The sequence below is a fragment of the Telopea speciosissima genome, chromosome 3 (genome assembly GCF_018873765.1).
Source record: "Telopea speciosissima isolate NSW1024214 ecotype Mountain lineage chromosome 3, Tspe_v1, whole genome shotgun sequence".
NCBI classification, from domain to species: Eukaryota; Viridiplantae; Streptophyta; class Magnoliopsida; order Proteales; family Proteaceae; genus Telopea; species Telopea speciosissima.
The window spans coordinates 4183883-4210239 of NC_057918.1; the positions used below are offsets into that span (position 1 = coordinate 4183883).

General features: G+C 37.7%; 2 protein-coding genes across 3 annotated transcripts; one reads left to right on the plus strand and one right to left on the minus strand.

The window, feature by feature from the left end:
* Positions 1-1133: 1133 nt before the first annotated feature.
* On the plus strand, positions 1134-6255 carry LOC122654121 (protein Iojap-related, mitochondrial). Its single transcript, XM_043848102.1, has 4 exons — positions 1134-1470; positions 1566-1653; positions 1774-1871; positions 5899-6255. The coding sequence occupies exons 1-4, from the start codon at positions 1186-1188 to the stop codon at positions 5968-5970; spliced, it is 543 nt and encodes a 180-aa protein (XP_043704037.1). The 5' UTR covers positions 1134-1185; the 3' UTR covers positions 5971-6255.
* Positions 3149-20314, minus strand: LOC122654119. Of its 2 annotated transcripts, XM_043848099.1 has the most exons (3): positions 19297-20314; positions 5583-5595; positions 3149-3160 (listed from the first exon to the last, which is right to left on the minus strand). In XM_043848099.1, the coding sequence occupies exons 1-2, from the start codon at positions 20238-20240 to the stop codon at positions 5592-5594; spliced, it is 948 nt and encodes a 315-aa protein (XP_043704034.1). In that variant the 5' UTR covers positions 20241-20314; the 3' UTR covers positions 3149-3160; positions 5583-5591. The 2 variants fall into 2 exon arrangements, with proteins under 2 accessions (XP_043704034.1, XP_043704035.1); XM_043848100.1 differs by lacking the exons at positions 3149-3160; positions 5583-5595 and having other exon boundaries at positions 19242-20314.
* Between the last annotated feature and the right edge of the window lie 6043 nt (positions 20315-26357).

Consider the following 26357-nt stretch of genomic DNA (forward strand, 5'->3'; position numbering starts at 1 on the left):
ACGTACTTCTCCACTTCATCCATCCCACTTTAATTCTCGAAACAGGGGTAAAGATGGGTACATAATGACCTCTTAGACCCTGGTGGAAAGTCTTGGCATTGTAATTCCAAGATGGTTGTACCGTTGAAACGGAAATACGATACCCATAACCAATACTTAGAATCAATGGTCCAAAGTCCAGATCATGGTTCGTAATCTCGAATCGGATCGGCCGATATCGACTGTATTGGATCAGTATCGGTCATGAACGATCCCGAGATATGGCCGATCCTATCCAGGTTTCATAGAACGATGGTTGGATCGGGTAACTCGTTGGGATCGGCCGATTCGATCTGATACATATGACTAAAACAGTTAAACACGTTTCCTTGTTCTTCGTCTCGGATCTTTGAAGCAAAGATTCCTAGATTTGGGAGCTTCAAATCCATGGAAAATTAAGGGGATCTTACCATTTTTTTTACTGGGGAATCGATTAAGGAAAATTTTATCCAAAGTAAACATTGATTTCATCCTTTGGAAATTTCATTACATTAGGTGGTTAGGGTTTTAAAATCTAGACTTACGATTTGGAGATTTGGGCGTCTCAAATCTAGGAGAAAAAAAGAGGATGTTATCCTTTTAGATTGGGTAATCGATTAAAGTAGGATTTAATTCCATAAAAACATAACCTAAATAGGAATAAGATGATGACAATGGTGGTAGTGGGTGAGGTTGAGGAAGCAAATCAAGATAAGTTAGACAAAGAAATAGGGATTAGGGTGTAAGTTTGCGATAATGGTGGCAGTGGACAAAGGTTAATCCCCCCACAAATGTGATTACCGCTTTTTTATATATATTTTTTCTGACTAATACTAATCAATTTTAGGACCTATCCAATAAAATCGAGATATTTTTTTATTTTAGACCGATCCATAATGATTTTGACCGATCCAGATCGGTTTCGGCCTAGACTTATCCCGGGATTAAGAACCTTGGTCCAGACACAATTTACACAAATTTATCTGAATTTCATCTTTTCACATTATTAGTATTACCATTAACCTGGTCTTGCATGCCTGCTTATTGAAAATCACCACTACACACGGGCGAGGCGTGAGCAATTTCTAGTTACCAGACCAGTGGAACCGTAGAATCGAAGGAAAGAGATATCGGTCATCTTAGATTTGAGGCCTGTGATATTTGATAATGCTAGCAACCCTAAGATGTCGAGCTCTTTCTTTTTCTCCTTTCCTGTCATCATGGAAGCTGGGCTTTTCAGGGTTCCACCGCTCCTTGTTGTCGTCCTCATCGGGGAACCATCTAGGGTCTTTAGACCTCCAAGAGGTCGAGAAAGTTCTCATCGACGTGAAGGCAGACGACATTAAGATCATTCCCGTTCGAAACCAGTGCGAATGGACTGATTTCATGGTGATCGCCACCGGTAGATCGACCTGGCACGTCAGGAACATCGCTGAAGCCCTCGTTTATAAGGCAGGTTCGTTTACATATATTATTATCATTAGATTTTCGTTATTTATCTAGTGTCCCTCGCTAATTTGGTATCCCTGTTGTTTCTTCATCAATAGGTGAAGCAGAAGCAGAAAGGGGCTCAGCGGTTGTTGTTACCCAGCGTTCAAGGGCATGAAGGAGGGAAATGGATTGTGGTCGATTCTGGTACGTGTTCCATGTACTGAAGTTTGAATCGCTCTTTTGTGCTTATGCCCAAGCGGTTCTGTGTTGAGTTGCCTTCAAATTTTTTGGGGGTCTTCTGTTGCTCATGAACCAATTGTTTAGGTACGGTGATTGTTCACGCCCTTGACGAGAAAGCGAGAGCTTACTACAATTTGGAAAGCCTGTGGACCACGGAAATGTCTCCCTCTGGACCTAACCAGGTGAGTTTGAGAAGTGCTCGACATTTACCATGCATGTTTGAGAGCTTTGATCTTTGACCTTAGATTTCTTACTTTGTTTGGCATCTGATGTTGAATAAGATTCCAAATCAAGCTGCATGTGGCTTTAAAGTATTTTATATATCCTATTAGAGTATAACAAGATAATGGATTCAAATATACAACATGGAGATTTGATAAAAACTGTGTGAAGCTTTAACTAGTGTCTTGTTGTCCAGGATAATGGATATATATATATATATATATATATATATATAAGCATCAGCAGATCCTAAGATCTCTCTTTCTTCACCCAGTCAGGGAGGGCTTTCCTAGAATGATAATGAAAAATGTCAAACTACAGGATGGTTCTGGGCATGTAGCAAGATTGTGCAGCAGAATTGAATTGTTAGAGTGCCAAGTTAGGAAGCTCCAAAACTTTGGAGTGTGTTTCAGAGATAACTGATTGATCCTGTTTTTTAATAGCCTCTTCTTGAATCTCATTTGATTACTCAAAACCTTGGATTTTGTTTCTAAAATCCTATTCCCACAGCCATTTGGTTGATTAGACCAACTTTTCACCTTCTTTTTAAGTCATTTTTATTCTCTCTTTCTATCTCAAGTCTCAACCTAGGTTGTAAATTTCATTTTGGTGGCCATTCCAGTTTGGTCCCCCACCCACCACTCCCCTCCTCCCCCCCCAAAAAAAATATAGGTATTTCGATGTATATTTTTGGTCCATACAGATTAATCTGAAAATTATTACTCCCTAAAAGTTACCAATATGCCGTGGTATAAATTTATTGATGTAGATTGTAGAAGAGGAAAAGGGTCTGGTTCCTTATTGAACCAATTTCTACCCAAACCAGGCCAAACATGCGAATGGGATTCTTTGTAATTCTAATTATCTTTTATGGGAGTCTTAGATAGAGTTAGATACGTTGGAGTCTTATTTCATTTTCCTTGTTTGATGTTATTTCCAATTTTTATGTTTCCTTGTGGGAGTCGATTTCTGTTTTATAGGGAGACTTTACTTTTATATATATGGTTGTAGAGTTGCTGCAATCTAGAATTGAATGGAATTGAAATTTTATAGATCCGAGATTCCCCTATTTGGTGAGTTCTCTTCCTTCCTTTCCTTTGTTCTTCATCTTCTTCTTGTACTTCCTTGTTCCTCTTGCTCTTTTATTATTTTTCTTCCTTACAATACTCTGTTCTTATGATACTTCCTTACTTCGTATGCTGATATGCATCCCATGGGCGACCCTACCTGTGAAACTAGGTTTTGAAAACTTGTTAGAAAGCTGAGATAGTCCCATGAGATCAGACCTGCGTTGTTTTCTGGTTGCACTGCAAGTGATATGTTCTATTATTTAAAATCCTTTTTAAGTCATTATTTAGATATTGGCTGGATTTGGACTAGTTGTTTGGAATAGGTGATTACATACGTGAAGTTGCACCTCCATTTGATCTTCCCTTGAGCAGCTACAGCTCCTTCAGTTGCGAAGATTACTGCTGGTCTTTTCCTCCTATTGTGAGGAAGAAGATAGGTCCTTTGCTTTATTTACCATTAAACCTATGTTGGACATAAGATGAAGTGGAGAGCTTGTGGTCTTTTGCCCATTTTTCGAGGTCTTCCTCACTTCTTGATTTGAAGCTCAAAACATGTGAGTCGGAAAGCTTCAAGTCTACTTTCATATGCCTCAAGAATCAGCTCAATCCGAGATCGATCAAAGAAGGTATGATCTCGAATGTGAATGCAGTGCAGTGTGATCAGAATACTCTGTTTTTACATACAGCAATTTGAGGCGTGTTTTTCGAGTCTTCCTGACTACTTGGGTTGAAAGTTGAAACTCAAAACATGAAAATTGTAGAGCTTCAAGTCTTCTTTCCAATGCTGCTGGAATCTAGTAGATCCGACATTGGATGAGTGAGATATGGCTATATTTTTTTTCAGTGTGCAGAAAGTGGTTGAACTGCGCGGATATCGGAAATAAAGCTTGTTTTTGGCTTCTTCAGCACGGGATTGTTCAAAAAAAAAAAAAGACTAAGAACCTACTTGAAGAAGAAAAAAAATAGGGAGATGAGAAATAGAGAGAGTGAAGAAGAGAGGAGTAGGAAGAAGAGGACGCTCCCAAGAGGTTAAACCCTATCATCCTCAAGCTTTAAGCTCCATTTTGCAAGTTTGTTGAAGTGTTTTCAAGAACACATTGAAGGGTTTATGAGGAAGGTTCAATGAAGGAGTGGTTTGCTCAAGCTCCATTAATGGCATCAAGCTCTTAAGTAGAGTAATGGTGAAGAGCATTGGAGAAGGCATCCAAGTGTTGTTGGATTGAGTTGTGGAGAGAGGCAAAGAAGAAGAAGAAGAAGATAACCTAGGGTTTATGGTTCTTTGAGAACCTTCAAGCATCCCAAGTGACGACTTGGGTGAAGCTCCGATGGGGAAGAAGTCTCGACAAGAGTGAGCTGCACGAGAGGGCATCGATATTGGTTGGAGTTAACCTTTACTTGTATTCCCATACACTTGTGGTAGTGTATAGCCTAGTTTGAGCTTAATTTGGGACATTGTTATAAGTCCATTTACTAGTGATTGGGGCATTTCATACAAGCCCACTATTTGTATCAGTGGCTATCAAGTGGGTGCTTCATAGTTGGGAGCACCCGCCCCCAGTTTAGGTATCAAGTTGGTGCTTGATAGTTGGGAGCACCCACCCACAGTTTAGGTAGCACCTACTACCAAGTAGCTATAACCTCTTGCTTTGTATAGCACCTACTACACGGGAGACAAGAAGGCACAAATGAACTTTCTCATAATCTAAGTTTATAGTTGTCCCAAAGTTCAGATGCCATTCACGTTGGAGCAGAACTTGGACTATTCTATTCTTTAGGTTGTCGATTATATGGTACCATCCATAAAAAACAAATCTGTCCCCTTCCTGAATTTTGTGGGCTGCTGTGTATAGCTTACCAATCTTGCCAATGGTGTAGGGTCAGGAGGGATTGCCTTTCCCAATCTATCCAATGTGGGACATGATAGGTGCCTGTAACCCCTTCTACAACCAACACCCCCCTAAAACACCAATAAAGAGGGTGGGGGGGGGGATACTCTCTCTATGGGGAAAATAAAGGAGGTAATAACCCATGTTCAAGACAACTACTTAAAAGATTGATGCAGGACAAAGTGGAGTTTTAGGCCAGATTTTATTTTTTTATATTTTATTGATGTATATTTTAGTAGTGTTTACTAAGTAATATGAGTGGTTGTAAGGGTTAGGAGTTTTTTTAAGTTGTCTTCTTTTGAGGCACATTTAATTAAATATTCTAGATAACATTTTGTGGTGGAGGAAGTTTCTGGTTCAGTATCATTAGTAGAAGGATAACTACTTACTGACGAAACTAACTAGTTACTTGGACCTAAGTGACTTGCACCATATACATGATGTTTTACATTAGAATAGAACATAATGAATAGTCTCTCTAGCTTTTTGCTTATACCATATGGATGCATCATTCATGGTGGTGGAAATGGTTTTCTCTACATGCTAAGGTGGATTCCTAGGTTAGTTATCCTTGTTGCTTCTTCTACTTCCTCTTTTTCTCTCTATTCCTATCTGTTACAGCAAGTTTTTAAACCTCTGGAACAGTTTGGTTTCTCTATTGGCCTACATTAAATTCTCCCTATGTCACTGTTGTAACTTCCTTCTATCAAACCACATCTCATCTTCACCTTTCATCAGCCCTAGTTTCACCCTAGACCTAATTTTTTTTTTGTTGCTTACACTTTCAATAGCTAAAACAGCAAGTTTTATCTTTCTTATTTCATCAAAACCTAGGGTTAGTTGAGACTTCAACCCAGTCCTTGGAGACAAATCGTCAGGATACAACCTTGGTCCTACTTTTTGGGAATTACAGGAAGCCCATAGCTTGCTTTCAGAAATGTTGACTAGCACCCATTTAATCAGTTATTATATTATGCTTTTACTATTTGAGCAATTTCTCCGGCTACTAAATTCCTGTTTTCTTCTATCAGGATTTGGAAAAGGCCTTCGTGAAGACTCGTCCCAAGAATAACTCAAAGAAACCAGCGCAAAAAAGTGCTTGACACAGCTTAAAAACCAACATTTCTATGCATACAGTGAAGAGCACTATCTTATAATCTCAAGTAATGCTTTTGTAGAGTTCTGTTGAAACGCAATGCGGAAGATGCTGCTACTAATCCCTCGGTAGAGCAGTGTTTCTTAATGTGTGTTGCCTTCATCACCTCTTCTGGCAATGTGGTGAGGCTTAACATTTTCCTTGTAATCTTAAGTAGATAAATGTTTACTTTGACATAATTTTGTAATGTTCTATTGAAATTTGCCTTTGAATTTGCTGCTATTTGGGATTATGTGGTGCTTGTTGTTCATAGTTGTTGGCAAGGAGGCAAGGCGACTCAAGGTGGTGGAGGGTGCCTAGCGCTTGGGCGACAAGACACCCAAGTGTTATTTTTTATTTCACCTCTTTTCTAACATTATTAAGTGTCCTGCAATATTATCCCACATCAAGTCATCAAAAATCAAAATTAAGCCACAAGTCTTCAAAAATCAACAATAAGTCGTATCAAATCATAAAAAATCAATATTAAGCCACATTGAGTCATCCAAAATCAACATAGAACTAGATGACGAGAGAATTGAAGAGGCAAGCTATTGGAAGTTTGAAACAATCAAAATATACATTTGGGTTATATTGTTCTTGGAATTAATACAACTCTTTTCAAAAATAAATTAAAAAAAAGAAGAAGCAAGGGTTAGGCTGTGAACAGCAGTGCAATAGTAAAGTTGCTCCATTGTTACCAAGTAGTCATAGGTTCAAGTCTAAAAACAATATCTTTGTGAAAGCAGGGGTAAAGATGCATACATTATGATCTTCCCCAAACCCTGGAGTGGCAAGAGTCTCGTGCATTGTGTACACCCTATACTATTCTTGGAATTGGTCATTGTCTTGTTATACGAAAACATGATCATATCTATAAGTAATTAAATTGCTCTTGATTTAGTGAAATGTTCTTGTTTTCTAAGAAAGTTTGACTGATCAAATGATTGTATTTTTACATGAGATTTTTTGTATTAAATAGAGCATGAAATCAATTTTTCAATAAACCCAAGATTGATTAAATCTGATTTATATTGAAGGAGTTGTGTTTTGATTAAATCTTATTTGGTGTATGTGAATGTTGTTAACATCGATTTGAATAAAATTATTTTTGTTTAGATATCAAAACAATGAATATTTTATTGTATTTTTTTTAACATTATTTTACCATATTAAGATTTATGAAATTTTTAGATTTGAGAAAACACCCATAATTAGAAAGTTGATTTTTATTTTCTTTTTAAAATTTAAAATTTTAACTATTTTTATTGAATTCAAATAGCGGGATATTTGCTTATTTATGAATACCATCTTAATTAAAGAAAGGGTCAAACATGGTTTGATACCATTAAGACGTTTGATACCCCACTAAGACGATGGTTGTTTAAACCCTAAAAAATCCGTCTGGACGCCTAAGCATCGCCTTGACAACTATGTTGTACCTATATATGTATAAAATACTATTTGCTAGCCTGGGTGTTTCTTAACTAGTTTTTGTTTTTATGAATACAAAATTTATTGCTAAAAGAAGAAAAGAAACAAGGGGGCTCCTCGTATTTTGTTCTGTATCGACTTTGCCTCCGATTTCTTTGAATGGGCTTCGCCCTTTGGCCTTAGCCTAGCCTCTGATGATAATGGCTGAATGTGAACCACTCTGTTTGATCCATCAGCTGTAAGCCCTCCCGACCAATTCTAGAAGGGCAGAAGCCGGGAGAATCTTGGGAGAATATTGTAATTCAGAACGACAAAAATTGAAATCGATCCCTTCCGATTCCAATACGAGTTGGCCGATTTTTGATCCGAATCACCGATTTTTTAAACTCTGGTTGTGAGTTGATCACAACATTTGTGTGGCACACGTCGTTGTCGTGCCTCGTTCTCTTTGGTCCAAACTTTTTGGTAACAGTTTTGTGTCTTCCCTTCACTTCCTTCCCATCTTCAGGCTCAACGCCTCAGCCACAACCTTCTTTTAGCATTTTTGAACATCGACTGTGACATCTACTTTGCTAAAGGAGTGGCCTGGCTTTTCTCATACTTAAAAGAGTAGTCAGTAGTGGGGGAGAATCAAAGAATGGATACTAACTTGTGACTCCCTTACCTGCCCTTACCTGCCCAGAGATATAATAGGTATGATAGATTTGCATCTATCTTCTTCCCCCCACCCACTTTTTAGTACCCAAAATGGAGAATAATCTTCCACTTCCACTCCCACTCGCACCTCCTCTTCAAATTGAAAAAAATTCACAGAAAGCTTATCAGGAATTTTTACTTCTTTCAGAAAATGAGGTGGGTATGAGTATGATCAACATCTGTCTAATGTAGTTGATGAGCTGTTGTGCGCTTAATGCCCATGCTTACCAGGAGGTCTTGAGTTCGAGTCTCCTGACTAGTACCTTCCCTCTCCCTATTCCACCCCCCCACCCAAAAAAAAGATAGGTATGAATATGACTGCAATCCATGAGCCGGGTTTCAAGAATTAGGGTAGGATCGGTCGGATCAAGGCCAATTCCAATTCCTTCTGATACGGTTGATCGATTCCAATCGATTTTTCACCAACCTGGTTCGATCTGATTCCATGTTGTTAAACCCGGTTGGTGAATGTTCCCCATGAGTTAGGTGCCCAAATGAAAATTGGCACCATTGCTAGATCCCCAAATGAAGATAAAAGGGGTCCAGAGGATAGGCCTTTTTTTCTTTTTTTGTGGAGCCCCACTTCACATCACAGGAAAAAGAAAGGAACAAAGGAGATAGTGATATACACTAATACTAGATTCGATATCCAACAGTAACCCTAGTTTTTAGAGTTAGACTGATCATCATACCACCAGTGTAGTTTGCTTAGATAAAATTCAATTATAATTTATGGTCAATACCTAGATTTTGTTAATCAAGTCATGGTCTGTGAAGGAAAATTTTAAAAGATCTAAGATGAGAGAATAGAGAATAGAGAATAGAAGAACTTTTTATTTTTTGTCTTTCCCCTCCCCTTTTGGGTGCTAAGCAGCTAAGGAGAACAGTGGCTGGTAACCTTGAATAAAGGATCTAAAACTAAGAACTTGCCATCAAGTGATCTAGACATGTTGGTCTTGAAAGCCTTGTTTTTTTTGCCAAAAAGCTTGGAAAACCCTAAGCATCAATTCTTAATTGTAGCCAGCCCCTCTCTTTCTCCTATCTTATTGTTCTTAGAAATGATATTTTATTTTGTGGGAACCAAAGAAACCAATAAGTGTCTCACAGATATATGAAGCAACCTGTCCAATCAACTATTTTAAAAAGCTTCCGATTGCCCAGAAACCCTTTTTGTGAAATGTGATGTGGTTCTGTGAAGCCACTTCTATAATTGGTTAGCAAGACCTTTTCCTCTTTTTCCTTTATCTTTTCATTTTCAATCCGGATATAATCATATAGATGAATCGGTCTGGATCAGTCAAAAAATACCAAAAATCGGACAAAAAACCCTATAAAACCCATTTCAGTTTGGCCGCGGTTCATTGGGCCGATCCAATCTCGATTTTTAGAACACTTTCCCCAATTTTACCGTCTCTCTCTACTTCGAATAATTATCACCTCTAATTCGTGGACACTTCTAATTCCTCCAATTCCTCTAATAGGGGGGAGTGGACTTCACCTTAGACAGTGTTTTTGGGCAGGGGGTTAGATAGTTATTTTTACCCCTATGTGAGGAATTGAAGGAATTCGAGGGGGCAGCGAATTGGAGGGGATTACGATTCCTCTACTTCTCTTCCCATTTTTGTACAAAGATCTGAACTTGGATGTCCAGCCAAAGAAGAAGTTTGAATTGGATGGTTGGACAAATGGACCACTGACTCAGATTGCCATTCTTAATTAGGTTCAGATTGTGAGGTTTTGGGCTTTAGATAACTATTAATGTCCAATTGTAGCGCAACCTGCTATTTCATTTCATCCCTTGGATGGGTTAGGTGTAGTAGATGGGCTAACTCAAGCCCACAGAAACACCCATATTGAATTAGCAATGACACCCCTGTGTCTATCTTTTTCCTCCTCGCATAGTGTCATGCCTCATTGTGTGTGCTCCCCTATATTGCTTGCTCCCTAAAAACTTTCCCAAATCATAAGTTATAAAAGTTAAGGATCATATAATCTTTATGAAACAAGGTTCCACCTTGATACTAGGAGTTTCTTCTCTCATGCCTGCCACGTGGATCAATAATTTGTTAGGTTGACCGGTGGATAGATTCTCTTTGATTTTCTATTTGTGAAATTTTGTGGCCTATATCAAATGTATGTTTACCTTATGTTGGTTTTCACCTTTTTAAACCACTTCTCAGATTTTTCACATTTTTTTCAATTTTATAATGACATTTAGAAGGATATAAGATTCGATGAAATTTTGAGTAATTTTAAATAAGGGAGAGGGTTGGGCATACCGCCAATTTTTGTTAAGTTAATGGTATACACCAATCATAGGGCTAGATAGAGAAGGGCAAGAGGGTCTTTTTTCAAAAAGGAGAAGAGAGGATGACACATGCTAAGCACCCTAGCGGCGTGTCCAGTCTTTTCCTTTTAAATAAATATGTAGGTAACTTGTTCACCAAATTTAGACTCGTATTGAACTATCATTTAACCATTAATATAGTCGTGATGGATTGAATTCTAGATATAGGCATGTTGGAACTTGATTGGCTATAGTCTTTATACCATTTTTTAAGTTGCTATTCTCTCTCTTATTTATTATTAATATTTTTTGTAATGTTGATGCCATTTTTCATACCATATTTAACTTGAATTCAAATTGTCATGCTAAATTAATCTAATATCTAATTTAACTTTTGAAAATTTATTTATCTTGTGCCAAATTAAACGGTGAAACATATGGTAACAAGGAAGGTGTCAAGATTTTTGTTCTCGAGGCTTTGCCTATAGCTAGAGGATCTTTGTTTCTCGAGTAAAATCCTTGCTCCATCTTCTACCAAAAAAAAAAAAAAAAAAATCTTTGCTCCATCCTTGGTTGGAAGAAAAGGCTATTTTACCAAAAAAAAAGAAAAAGAAAAAAAAAGGGTGGGGCCGGGTGCAAAAAATTCATTTACACAATTTATCTTGTTGAGCTTCTCATGATAGTTCACCTTTAAGAGCCTTTAGATATTCATCTTATGAATTAGTTATATGTCAAATTTCATTTACCCGTCCATGTATATCCATGTGTTTCTTGTATTAATTTTTTTTTTAGCTCTCTGAGCACATTCCAACCTCTCGTAGTCCCTAGGTTTTCAAAGTTTTTATATATCTCTTTGGCAAATGCTATTTAGGTTAAAATTCGACCCATAGGCAGGAAGGATCCAAATCTTCTATGATGCAGGCTGCCCGTCCTGCTGTGCTACGCAAACATAAGGCGGTGCACATTGACCGCCTTACCCTTGTTCGAGCGTCTTGTCCGAACATGGGTAAAGCAGTCAATGTGTACCACCTTATATCTGTGTAGCACTATGAGGACATGACAGCACACCGTAGAAGATCTGTGTTGAAGCAGTAAACCTCTAGATCTACCTATCCACAAAAAATTGAATATGTTAGTTAAAAAAACCAAAAGGAAAAGAAAGAAAGACTAGAGTGTGCTGTAATTGCTCCTTTTGATTATCATTTCTCTTTATTATTTAACTTTCTTAAATAAGGATGTTGCATCATTGAAAGCATCCCTAGTCCCTATTCTACTTGCACATGACGACACAGTTCTTTCTTCTCTTAGTTAGGGGTTGCTAGCTTAACCTAAAAAGCTAGCTACCCTCCAAATCTAATAATGAATCTTTTATATATATATGGTCCAAGCAATCTCTCTCTCTCTCTCTCTATATATAAGTAAAGAGAGAGAAAGAGAGAGAAAGAGAGAAAGAGAGAAAGAGAGAAAGAGAGAAAGAGAGAGAGAGAGAATATCCTATTATTCTATATAGAATAGAGATGGGCATTAATAATATCTCTATCTTAAGTTTAGACCGAATGATCACAAAGCATTAGAGGAAGGGAATGGAACTGTTTCATTTCCCTAATTTTTTATAACCTAGAGGTTCCAAAGGTTAGTTGGGTTGTGTTCTATGATTGTTTGGAGTTGTCAAAATTTGATTGGATTGGATATATATATATATAGTAATTCAAATATAATTAATGAAAGGGAACCAAGGGAAGGTCGGTCTTTCTTTCTTTCTTAAGCCATACTTAGAAAGCAAGCAATTACAAGTAATAATAATTAAGAAAAAGATTAATATAATAACAGAACACGTTCTTTTGTCCCCTTTACTTCTTCTTCAGGTGCTTCTACATCACCATCATCATTTATTATCAATGCCTAAGTTGTTCCTTCTTTGTTTGTCGGTTTCTCCTGCTTTATGATTATTTTTATTTTCTTCAGAATATATATGTTCTAGGTTCATAATTTATTATTCCGAGAAATCATATCAAACACAGCATAAGATTCTGATTAATAATTCTACTTCCGTCTCGATCCTTCTCTTTTGCATAATCTCACTTAGAAAAACATATATGAAAGCTGTTCCCGCAGTTCATTTTCACAAGAAGCATCAACGAATGTATGATGCAATTGTAGAAAAAAACGAGAACCTAAAATGATGTAGAAAAGAATGAAAATCGAAACAATCAATCACATAATGTAAACACAAAGATTAACGCGATAGAACAAGATTGTCAACGTCCATGATGAGATGAGATCTGTTTTACTATCAACGGAGAATAGGGTTACAATTGCTTATCCTCACGCTTCTTTGGTTACAGAGAAAACCAACTTATATTTTGGTGTTTCTTTAGAATTTTGAATACTTAAAAATTACCAGTAGAAGAAAAAGAGAGAGAGAGAGAGAGAGAGAGATCGATGCCTTCCAGTTTGGTTGGAGGTTGGGCCCATATATACTGATTGTCCATACCCATCTCTTAAATTATACTACTTGAAATAATCGATCATTTGATTTTTTTTTTTTTTTTTTTTTGGAAAGAAACAAATTTATTCCATTGCAAGGGAAGGGTTCGAGGCTAAAGGATTACAATTTTCTTTAAGCCACAGAATGAAGTTTGGTCAAACTATCTTACACTGCATAGACAAGGCGTTCCTAGCTAGAAGGTTTGCAACAATATTAGCCTCTCTAGGAACATAAGCAAACTTACATGATAAACGATAAGGGAGAGCTGTTTGATGTCCACCAAATCATGATAAACCTAACACTTCCATTTAAACTCTCTCTCTCTCTCTCTCTCTCTCTCTCTAATAATATTTATATATATCATGTCGAGTTGTCTTGTAGCTCACAATTGCATGTAGCTGCGGAATCAACTACTTGGACTTGTGTTCTTCCATCTGTGGATCAAGCGAATCTGCTTAAAAAATCATTCATTCTTATCTACACGTCAGGACTCTTATATTATTTTCCAAGTTAGGATTTGGAATTCTCTTTTTTTTTTTTTTTTTTTTTTTTTTTTTTTTTTTGGAATTCTCTTTGGCTGTTAAATGATTAAGACTATATATGGGGCTGTTCTCAATACAAAGATAATGCTTAGTTAGTTTATGTTAACCAAACTAGCTAGGTAAATTTAGGTAAAAATGTTAATAAAAAAATAGGGCAAAAGTTTTCAGGCACGGCCTTGCATGTGTTGGACCCTTCAACGTGGTATTAAAGTCCATGTACATTTACCATCCTTCCTAAGTTGTCTCTTCATGAATAGAATCACGTATATCGAAACTACATGTGAGAAGAAGTGTTAAAATATTGGAAGTTATAAAACTATAGTCCCACATCGATTTGTTTAGGTTCTTTATGTATGCTTTCATATACTTCAGGAGTTTTTTTCACTTAATGTCTTAAGGTTTTAGATTGAACCCTTCAACAAAAATCATCTCTTAAGTCATAAGAATCCCTATATGGATTGCATGAGATTTCAATTTTTTTAGAGCTAAGTGAGCTTTGTGCTGTATCGCTTCATAAAGTTTGGTCTACTACAAAGCTTGACTACAATAATCTTCTTTCTGGGGTCCACATTTCTCTCTCTCTCTCTCGATCTTGTGGTGTGTTTTTTTCCATTTTTTTTGTTTGGAAAGATCTTTTGTGGGGTGTTACATCCTCACTTTCAAACTCCTCAAAGGGGCTAATACCAATGTACTCTCTCATTCCTTCCCAATTTGGGTAACTATTCGTTATGACTTAAAAAAAAACCTAGCTAACCCAGTTGAGAGAGAGAGAGAAAAAAAAAAAAACACTTCATTAGAAGCAATGACATATAAAATTTAGTTTAAAAGTAGAGGAGACACCCTTACCAGCCTTTGGCCATTAGCTTAATTTTATCAAGCTTTTGTTAGACCAAATTAATGAAGACATGGACTTCAAGAGAAGTAATTGGAACAACTTCTTCTTCTTTGTTCTTCTTCCTTCTTCAGTTCTTCTTTACTTCTTTTTGGTTCCCTCGTTTTCTTTTAAGGACTATAATTTCTGAGATATATGTGTTGATGTTTTATTGGGCCAAATTCCAGGGCTGCTTTGGATTAGACAGGTTCCTAATGCCAAGTCATGATCCCTGTGATGTGTTCATATTGAATTTTGAGAGAGGTCAGTAATATTTTTTGTGTGGTTAAAAATGCTCAAGTTCTTATATAAATTTTTTTGGTAGAAATTTTTTATATAATTTTGCAACCAAAATAAATTGAAAAAGGATAATATAATTTTTCTATGGCTCTATTTGTTTCGGCATACAATCTTACTTGAAAATTTTTACACAATAAATTTTACATATTGAAAAGTTTTCTAATGCGTAAAATTTTATATGTCAAAAATTTTCAAGTGCAAATTTCAAGTAAAATGTTCCGGGTAAAATTTTACGCCAAAATAAACAAAGCCATATATGTTACAAAAATATCTTGTATGACTCTCCCTTGGTATGACTCTCCGATTGCCTTTGGACTATTAAGGGAAACTAGAGGTTCCCATTGTCATCAACATTATCAAAAATAATATTTATGTCTATTAAGGTCGGTTTTGGTTTATCCTATAAATATATAAATGAACGACCATCATCCTTGGCTCCAAAACTATTAGAGAATTATTTATTAAACCTATATAGTTAATTGAAATTTTTTTTAAAAATAAATTTCATCAATTGGTTGACTTGGTTGACCTTTTCATCGTCTTAAATCTTGCATTAACGATGGTCACGCCTAACCAATTAATGAACAAATAACCTCTTATACTTTCTAACCCCCCTAAAAAAAATTCATACATCCAATAATAGTTTTGAGTGTTCATAAAAAATTATTATATTTTTTAATCAATTTAACAAAATATTCTAAGTAAATGAGAAACCTAAGATTATATTTATTGGTTTAATATGTCAAGTATCATCATTGAGTAGCTATGTAATGACTTAATTGGTACATATTTTATATTATAGTAACTCACTCATGTCCTATCGACTTCTCTAGAAAAGATTATTTGGAAATAATTTTGTAGTTAGACAATAATTCATGGATTATCTTTCTCAATCTTTCATGAGTTAGTTTATCTTTACCCTTAACCATATCTTTCCTTCACATCCATTAATTTGCTAGGTTATTCTCCTACACAAAAAAAAAGTATTTTCACCTTGCCTATATAGATAGATATGAGGAGAGCCTCTTGTGTGTAGAAGCATAACAACTATATTTAAGTGGGGTTGGTGGTTAGAAGTGATTGCTTTGAAGGATATATAGTTGAGTTCAAAATCTGAGCAAGCTAGCCGGGTAACTTCATTTCAATTTTTAATTAAGTAGATTTATGCCTTTGTCAGGGATGGTGACTCAGGTTAGAGGTTCATAAACCATTTCACCCACTAAGTACCTACTAAATCACTATCAAGCTTGCCTACTTCAGTCCCACCGAATTATTGTATGTTGTTCGATTTGAATAGCTTATTATTATAGCGATTTAATGACTCAAATATCGAAATTCTATTAAGAACTTGGGTAGAATTCATCGTCAAAAGCTAGTCATTAAGGAGAAGGTGTTCAAGTAACTATAAACCCCCACATTTTCTATTCAAATATCCGATATGAAACTATTTTTTTCATCTTCCACGTGAAACCTCAACATATTCGAATTGTGAGGCAAAAGCTACATGTAGACTCAAATATGCTTTTAATTTGAATGGTTATGAAAATCTCAACAATCAGGATGGGGCCGGGTTTGATCCAACGGTTGGAATTGCCTTTGGTCTTTTGAACTCTTTCACTTCTGTTTCCTCAAAGGAGGAAGCAGCGAGGTGAGGTGTTCTTTGGACCTTTATCCGCTGCTATGTGCATCGTGCGGTGCATCAGTAACCATGTGTGTACAGTGGGATCTACTGTGCATACATGGTTGTTGCTGCACCGCACGATATACATAGCAACACTGCAGTTATAGCAACGGATAAAAATTCGATGTTCCCGTCTCCAAGCTTAAGAGGATGGGGGGACTCCACAAGAAGACAAAGTCAAATACACACTTTTTAAAAATAAAAATTAAAAATAAATTTAAAAGTTTGGTTTCTAGTTCATTTCGCTGTCTAAAGGAAAGCTGAAGGAGACACATGGCAAGGAAATCTGAAACCAAAATTTTTTTTTGTGGAAAGTTTGGTTGTGATATGTGCAGGGTGGTGGTAATGATGTAGGTGGAGAAATGCTATTGGTTCATATCAATCCTTTACTTTTTTTTTTGGACTTTGAATCTCAATGAGCAAATTAAATGCTTTCAAATTTCAATGAAGGAAGAAAAGATGCAAAGATTTCTGTCAATTTGGAGAAACTGAGAAGGACTGGTTAGCCAATGCTAACTCGCCTGGCTGCCCTGGTCTCCAGCAAGGGTTTTAAAATATTTAGAATCAGATCCGGACCCGGATCCTGATTGACCAAGTCCGATTCTAAGGTGCTATTATAAATTTCCAATGAACAAGGAGAATTCCGACAGATGAAAGCTTAGAGAAGAAGGGGAAAAAAATTCCCACGATGCTATTTGGAATCTTTCTTATTCTAATCATATAGATCTCGTGTGGATGGTATCATTTTTCACGTTATCATTGGTGTAATGTGAGAGATTCTTCCTATAATGACATCATTCTATGTGGGAAACACCTATAAATTAATAAAATAATAATAATAATAAAAGGTTTCAGTAAACTAACAACATACACCAATCACCATGTTGGACGTAGAAGGGCAAAAGGATCTTTTCTAGAAAGAAAGGAGAGAGGATGACACATGCACAACAATGTGCCTGGTCTTTTTTGAAAATAAAAATAAAGAATAAAGAAAAAAAATGTTAAATGATCACTTAGTTCTTGAGTCTTGACACAGGATTGCATAAAAGTACTGTTCAAACCCAATGAAAAAAAAATTCCAATTTTAACCGGCACCCAAAGTGCACTCATTGAGCCCACTACAGAAATGCCCTAAAAGATTTAAATTCCTTCAATTGTACAAGAGAAGAGAGAATATTCTCACGACCATAAGTTATGAGACCTTGTGATTGGACTATCTCCCATATCGTACCATTAACTCCCATCCCCTGTTTACCCAAAAAAAAAAAAAAAAAAAACTCCCATCCCCTTTTATATGGAATCAAAAATATATTTTCCCAAACCAACCAAAGAGTTGATATCTTGACGGCGAGGAGATTCCCAACATCAACCTTGGTGAATAGAAATTGGATCGCAAAAATAATTTAAGAAAATAAAAAAAACAAAAGTGGGGACTGGGGAGACCTATACAAATGTTATTTAGTGAGGTACTAAATTATAAAGAACCAATTAAAATTCACGACGTCTCCACAATCCCTTCTATGAATCATTTGTCAGGTGTGACCTGCTTGTCCTTCTCCTGTGGTCCTGGTCCGCCACCCTGCCCGCCCATCCATCGGGCTCGAAGTCCCCTAAACCCCTTTTTATTTTGATTTATTTCAAATTTAATCTTTTTATATGGTGGAAAGCCTTTGGATTGGTCGGTGACTCAGTGTTCACGTACGTGTTACGTACAATGTTAAAGTATTAAGATAAGGTCGTCGTAAGAATTTTTAGATAAAATTCTCGATCTAAGAGATATGTACGTACATAATCTTTTGCAGCTTTAATACAAAATACGCAATATATATATATATAAATTTTAAAAAATAAAGCCATCATATTTGCCACGTGGCAACATGATCGAACTTCACTTCAACGCGCTACATGGTGACCTGCCTGCATGTAATGCCTTCTGCTGCCACGTGTAATTAGGTTGGTCAAGATAACTCATCACTCGAAATGGCAAACTCTCTCTCTCTCTCTCTCTATTTTTCTTGTGTGAGCAACTGTGCCCTGCAATGTATATCTGAACGTGGCTAGACCCTATAATCTATATATATACATTATCATGATCTCTACTATCCAATAGCCACATAACCTACTAGCTAGCTAATCTATTTCTTAGAATCGATGTTTCAGGAGGGGTACACGTGCCAACAGCACTTTAGATTATCAAATCTCTCTTTTTCACGTGCCAACCGACCAGAAGTTGAACTTGGAGGAGATAAAACCAATGAAAGCTAAAAGAAACCGAAGAAACCAGTGGCAAGCAAGAAACCGAAAAAACCAGTGGCAACAGCATTAGCAGAGAGAGAGAGAGAGAGAGAGAGAGAGAGAGAGAGAGGTGAAATCGGTCGCAGGCTCAAACATGGAAAGAGAAGATAGCAAAGTAACTGACACATGGGCTGAGATATGATAACACACCCAACTCAAAACCTCCATCTGTCCCTTTGCATGCCATTGCCCTCTCTCACTCTCTCTCTCTCTCTCTCTCTCTCTCTGTGTACTCTAGGTCCCCAGCCAACGCAAAAGCGACTACTCTCCTTCTCACTACAAACCAAACCACTCTCTCTCTCTCAAACAGATACACACAGGCAAGGAGACACAAAGCTCGACCACGGCCTTCAATGGCAGGAAAAAAATACATGCTATTTACTTCCGATTTTTATCAAATACACTAAAACCAAGCTCAAGAGAAATTTTTTTCACATTAGGAGGAGGAAGAGGACGACCCACCCCTCTTCCCCCAAAAAAAAAAAAAAAAAAAAAAACTCGATAATAAGCTTAGGAAGCTACACTTGAAAATTTTTTAAAAAAAAGAAAGAGAACATAGACGCAGAAGTGGAAGAAAACTATTCACAGTTTTGTCTCTCTAAAGAGAGAGGTTCATATCATATCATCATTCATATGGGATCTCGGTGCTTTTGCTTTGTTTCCTTTCATCTTCGTCTTCTTCATCTTTTAGCCGGTTTACCGACCCAAACACAGAGCAGCCTTGACGTCCAACCTCCATGCAAAGCCTCCACCGTCCATTCTCCACACATCACAAGGCACCGTCAGAGAGTGCCTCTCCTTCCTACACGTATACTGCAGTCTCACCCGACATGCAAATGCCGTATACATCAAAGGCAACCTCTCTTTCATCACCAGCCACACTATCTGATGAAGATCACCCTCTCTCATCTCCCTCTCATCCCCTTCTCCGATCATTTTCCTGTACGCCTCGTTCGTCCACTCCACCCTATTCACACCATCTGATATGAACCCTGGACACGTGTCCCTCTCCAGATTCTTCCTTCTCTCCTCATCTGTATACCCCAAACCTTCTTCCCCATCCACATACCCTTCCGTCACCCTCTCCACCGTCACCAACGACCCCACCGGCCTTACAGGCTGTGGCATCACCACCATCCTACCATATCCATCCTCCCGGTCAGACCTTTTTGTTGGACCGTTGTTGAAATTCAGCCAGATCGGTGGTGGATTTTGTTGGACCGGACTTGATATGGCTGATGTTGGTGCCGCTGCCTTCAGATCGAGATCAGACGGTGCTGAGTATGAGTAGTAGTTGTTCCTTACGGGTGTCTCCTTCCGGTCCGGCATCTCGGGTAGAAGAGGTAACAGCGTTACAACGCTAGTTTCCTCCGAACCACCATCCTCATCCTTCTTCTCTTCCGATAATACCCTTCTCTTCCTATTACATCTTTTGTTGTTCTCTCTCACGTACCTCCTCTTCGATCTCCCCGCCTTATACACACTATCGACGTTTTTCTCCAGTTTAGAGCTTCCGGAAACAGCCCCTCCGGCAACCGGTTTAGGCGCGATCGGCCGAAATCTCAGCATTATACGATCGACTTTCGACGTATCGTATGCACCCCCTGCGTACTGTGCGATGCAGCAACCTCCCCTACCATCCATGGCTTCTTTTTCTCTCTCTCTCTCTCTCTCTCTCTCTAGTCTCCCTAAGTCCCTTCCCCGGTTCACCCCTCCACCTCCCCTATCCCTGATTCACGCACTAAACGCAGAAACGGCCATGGCCGGTACTTATAGCAACTGTATAGTCGACACGTGTGAAAGGCTAACACGTGTGGGAGCAAGGTGCGTAAAGCGCAGCAAGGCGATTGGTTGAAAGTGAGACGTGTCGTAATGCAGGGTGGGACCCACGTGGATTGGCGCGGATTAGCGAATAGGGAGGTTGTGATGGGTCCCACTTGAGGCCCAATGGGAGACCGCAAAATGGCAGGTGTCTGGCAACAAAAGAAGGGGCACGTAGGGCCGTTTCGGGCGCCGTGTAAGGTTTTCGGAGGGGAGTGGGAAGAATTAAAAAAAAAAACAAAAAAGGAACAGTTTTTTTCTTTTGTTTTTCTAAGAGTAGAGGTTCTGGAAGGAGGACACGTGGGAGAATCGAGATTGGATAAAAAAGAGGCTAACGTACCGGGTTTTTCATTAGTAGTAGTAGTAGGGGGGTTGAATAGAACCACGTGGACGGTCGGATGGCGACAAGGATCTTGGACTAGATCATTGACGTCATCGACTGATGAGAAGAAACGACGAGGATTTGTATCCGAGAAGAGAGAGAATTATTTTATCGTACCAAAAACACCCTTCATCTTTTTCCCAAATTATGGGAGACATAAACCCACAATAAAAACACCCAAAACTGGAAAAGTATAAATAGAAGGAATCCTTTTTTTTTTTTTAATCCACCATGATTTGATACTATGATTAGACTCATGAAGTTGTAAGCTTCATCCATAACTTTTGTCCATGCCTTGAGGAATTTAAATCAGATCGCTCACGCCGTTTCAACTGTACTTATTTTTTTGTATATTGAATCAGAATCGGAATTTATGGAGGTTAACTCGGTTGTTGATTTTATTTATTTGAACCAAGCTTTTTATTATCAAATGCCTGAAATACTTTTTCTTAATCGAATCATAGGGTCAAATCCTATAGATTAAGATATTCTCTCTTCATTATGGACTGTCCAATGAGTATTCGCACATAAGCATTGCTCTGGGCAGGATTTCTGTCTTTGTATGGAGGTAATGTGGTCCATTTGCATGCTTCTATATTTAGGCAGAATCAAGAGGGCCACGCGACCAGGTAGCAATCTTTTCCCCTATTTTATTTTATATGGGGTTCGTCGAATTATCTTTTGCTTATTCACCCTTGATTATGGTCCAATTAAAACTGAGCCACCTGTTATTTCTTTCGTTCGCTCATCATTTATAGTTTTCTCATCAAATCCACATTTGCATTTCTACACAACAATGGGTTTTAGAAGATAGGCAAAATCAATATAAATTGATTGATGGTGCATAAATAATCTATTGTTTACTTGACAATGAAATCAAGATTTTGACGTTTAACTTCTAAAGAGAAGAAGTAAAAAAAGAAAAAGAAATTTCAAGTCATTATAAAGTTGAAGGTTGGTGAAATATTTATTGAGGAATTCAAATAATGGAAGCATACAAAACAAACCGGCCTCCTTAATTAGTAGGTGACCAGGGTTTAAAAAATCAGTGAATCGGTTGTTATTGATTTCGATTTCTGTCATTTTGAATTGGAATGATCATGACTTCCTTGTTAATGTGTTTTCTTACATTGGAACTTTAACTTATCACTCCATTAAGATCATCCAGTCAAGATATGATGGTGTTTGCCAAATGCAATAAAAATGTTTTGTTAAGCTTTTGCAAGCAGTCTTGGTTTTTTGGGTCATGTATGAATTGGGCTTTTTATTTGTTGTAATGGGCTCAAATATAAAGCCCAAGTATCACTCTAGTGAGTGAAATTTTTTGTTTTGATCTGGTTCAATAACACTTTTCTAATGAGTGTCCATTGTAACAGATGGTCAAGTTATTTCTACATCTTAGCAACTATCTTGTTAGAAGTGCTGTGCAGATCAATGTGAACCACCTGATCGTAGTCCAATTAAAAGTGAACCACCTGTTATTTCTTGCGTTAGCTCATCATTTACAGTTTTCTCATCAATTCCACATTTGCATTTCCACACAACAATGGGTTTTGGAAGGTAGGCAAAATCAATACAAATTGATTGATGATGCATAAATATTCTATTGTTTAGAGCGTTTGCAAATTATTAGCTTGACAATGAAATCAAGATTTTGACATTTAAATTCTACTGAGAAGAAGAAGAAGAAGAAAATAAAAGAGATTTAAAGCCATTATAGGCCTCCTTAATTAGTAGGTGCAACTCCATCTTGTAATGGTTGAAACCTCTCCACGTTGGAAATGATTAAGGAGTGTAAGAGTGGGTCAAGGTGGTTCAGCGGTTGTGACCAGGGTTTAAAAAAATCGGTGAATCAGTTGTGACTGATTCCGTTTTCTATTGTTTTGAATCGAAATATTCAAGTGAAGATTCCCCAATTTTATATTGTCCTGATCAAATCTAGGGTTCTTAAGATCGATTCTGGCCAATTCTAATCTCATCTGAATCGGTAAGATTCCGTCACCGATTTCTGATTTTAAAACCCTGGTTGTAAGGTTGAGAAAGTGGAAAGATCTATACAGATATTACTTTAGAACCTGTAGAAAGCAATGAAACCTTGAGCTTTACATAGAACTTGCCCTATAAGATTTTTTTTTTCTTTTTTCTGGGGAGGGGTGGGGGAGGGGGGGGGGGTTTAGTTCGGCAGTAGAGGATCCAAATTCTTGGTAATAGATTCTTTTTGTTCCTACAATAGACAGAGAATAATGACAAGTGTAGCTTTAGGGATAAAATTTTCAAGTATGTATAAGGATTCCTTAATTTAATGTATTGGCGAGTACTAATGTACTATACAGATTTTAGAAAGAAAATTAATTATAATTTTAAATGGGTTTTCTTCCCATCATTATGCTTATTGAAGTATAACGTTTCTCTATTTGTCATATGGCAATATATGGGTTAGTCGAGGCAAGCATATCATTAGGCAATTTCAACTTAAAATGAGTTGAAGAAATAACTAAAAATATAAAATATGCCATTTTACATTTAATTATATGCACTATCCATTTGATGGTATTTTGGTAACTTTACTACCTTCTCTATGTTTAAAGATGACTTATGTTTAGTTATAGCTCTAAAAACCTTGCGTCCCGAGCGCAAGAGAAACAATCGGTGTTCTACCAATTTTTTTAGTTAATATATTTCTTTGATTTCAGTCAAAAAAAAAAAAAAAAAAAAAATTTTTGAATCAGAGTTTGAGCAACTTTCTTTGCTTATTTTGGACTAATTGAGATGTATGTGGGGTTTTCAGTCACGTGGACTAACCCATGTACTACCAACTGGTAAATAGTGAAGTGTTATACTTCACTAAGCATAGTGATGCCTACAAGGACCCATTTTATAAAGGATAAAAATTGCAAAAAGAGGCATTTTGTTATAAAAATCATACAAGATTTTTCAGTCTTTTAAAATAACCCATGAGGTGTTCGAAAAAATGCTTAAGCATTCCGAAATAAAGAATACCTTCTAACCTAACTTGTATCCAAACAATGTTCACATTCTTAGTTAGTTAATAATGCAATCTGCGGTTTGAGAATGGGAATGCACATTCTCAGAATAAGTATGCATACCAAACACAGCCTTAGTCTTTATAAATAGGGTTGTTGTATACTAGGGGTGTCAATACCCAATCCGAACCGGTGAAACCGGCCCGAACCAGCCCGAACGAGCCCGGACCACACCGGACGGAACTCTTAATGGTTCGGTTTGGTTTGTGGATCCATAAAGGCAAACGGTTTGGTTTGGGCTAGCCCGACGGTGCACCGGTAGCCCGAACCGTTAGGCCCGAACCCAAACCGAACCGACCTAACCCGATAAATGAGTAAATCAGTAAATGCCTAATGCCCCATTGCCCCCTAAATGTGTTGTGATAGTTTCTCGCTTTATCTCATATCCTTTGTTAGTGATTACCCAACCAATTGTATCCATAGGCCATAGGACATAGGATACAAGATGCATTGTATTTGAAATATTTTATGTACTTAAAAGAGAAAGAGAAGAAAAATTAGCACTAACCGGACCTTACTAGTTATATAAAACCGGTACCAAATCGAATCCAAACCGATATCAACCCGTTATCATAAACCGAAACCGACACGAAACCAAACCGCACCGAAACCGAAACCGCACTGAAACCGAATATTTCTTAATGGTTTGGTTTCGGTTTCTATAAAAGTCACACCGAAACCGAAAAGCCCGAACCAAAACCGGCCCGTTGACACCCCTATTGTATACCCATACAAATTTAGAGTGAGGTAATGGAATTTTATAGTTATGGACTATTATCCTTCAATTTGATGGGCAATCAAGTGATTATCGGTCTCAGCCGATACCAATTCGATACGATCTGGATCAACTCGTATCGGACGGATATACCCCTGATTTTATTAAAAAATTGAGGTTTTTTACCGATCGGCAGCTGGCAGCCCCATTTGGAAGACCAAAAGATATCCGAATTTTTATCTCCTCCAATTATGACACCCTCCAATTCGCTTCAATCCCTCACTTTAAACATTTCAAAAAAGAATCTCCGAGCTTGATTTTAAGCCACATTGTGGCCCAACCAAGCCCACACCATGTATTGTTGTAGTCTGAGTTAATCCTTGACTGAATGGGCTTGATGATTGGAGACTGAAGTGGGCCAAAAATGAAGCCCTAACTGAGTGAGCCCCGCTTGTAAATAAGAGAACAATAGATGGAAGTATGGAACCATCTATTTGAGGCCTTTTTTTTGGTCGGTATGGTTTTAGTATACGACGGCATTGGTTGGTTCTCCCTCGTTATTTTCTCTCGCTCTCAGTGCCGGTTCTTGCTTTTCTGCTTGGTGTCTCGCAACAACTTGGAGCTCTCTCCTCCTCCGATCAGACCTCCAGGTGAATCTTTTATTTTTCAGCTCTCCCTTTCCTTTTCTTGTATATATCTATCTGCCGTCTGTGTACTTCCACCACCACCGGTTTGGGTTTCGAAGTACTACTTTCCTCCGCGATCTTCAAGGGCGAAGATTTAGGTTCTTTCGCACGCAAAGCCTCCATACTGTAAACCCGATACCCTCCTCCATCACCTGCCGCCACTTCACAAAGTCCTCCGCAACCTCTTCCATCCTCACCCTACCCTGCAACCGCACCCCACCGCCATCGCTCACTTGCCGTACCTTTTATTTCTTTTTATTTCTTGATCTTTTTGGTAGTGTTTGAAATTTGTATGTAGTTAACTTCTTAAATGCCCGCGAGAGGTGTGTTTCTTATATTCTTTATCTTTTTTAACTTACTTAGCTAATATATATTTTGCAGAGATTCAATTTAATATCTTGAAATATGAATTTTCTGGTACTTTTTGTTGTAACTGATACCGGTGATATTAGATACATTTTCCTTGTCACTCGATCGATGGTTTTCAACTGGTCCGTTTTCTGACGTTGATTCTGCTGCTTTCTTTTCTTTTTCTTCTTCCCCCATTAGTACGTGATTATCTTTCATGTCTTTTCTTATTCTTCTTTCCACATTTTTGAGGGGATTCTGTCTTTAGTGTGCTGAGGAAAACGGTTTTATCTTTTCCGCCATGCATTCACTTTCAATTTTCTTTCGTCTTATCTTGCCTTATCTTATTTTTTCTTTTTTTCAGAGAAATGGACAACTCAAATAGTATCTCTCAAAATTTTGAGACGACATTTACCTTGTTCCAGCAGGTGATGACCCGGTTCAGTGATCGTTCACCAGAAAACCGGTGTGCTCAGCTGTTCCTGAATTGCAAGGAGGAGTATGATAGGTTGGAAAATAGCATGAATTGCCTACGCTATTGTATTTATCGACTCCAAACCATGCTTGAGGAATGCTCCATTTCAACTCGATTACCTAACGATATTTTATTGAACCCCATGGAAATGCTCCACCTATATGGCGATGGTGATGGTGGTGATGGTGGTGCTGTTGCTGCTGCTGCTGCTGGAGGAGGTGGTGGTGGTGGTGGTGATGGTGGTGAAGGTGATGGTGGTGCCGTTGCTGCTGCTGCAGGAGAAGGTGGTG

What these genes read in the sequence shown, in the direction of transcription:
- LOC122654121 (XM_043848102.1), top strand. Translation starts at nt 1,186, where the DNA reads ATGCTAGCAACCCTAAGATGTCGAGCTCTTTCTTTTTCTCCTTTCCTG. An exon ending in ATGGATTGTGGTCGATTCTG is followed by an intron (nt 1,654 to 1,773) that starts GTACGTGTTCCA and finishes CCAATTGTTTAG; the next exon opens with GTACGGTGATTGTTCACGCC. An exon ending in CTCCCTCTGGACCTAACCAG is followed by an intron (nt 1,872 to 5,898) that starts GTGAGTTTGAGA and finishes TTCTTCTATCAG; the next exon opens with GATTTGGAAAAGGCCTTCGT.
- LOC122654119 (XM_043848099.1), bottom strand. Translation starts at nt 20,240, where the DNA reads ATGGATGGTAGGGGAGGTTGCTGCATCGCACAGTACGCAGGGGGTGCA.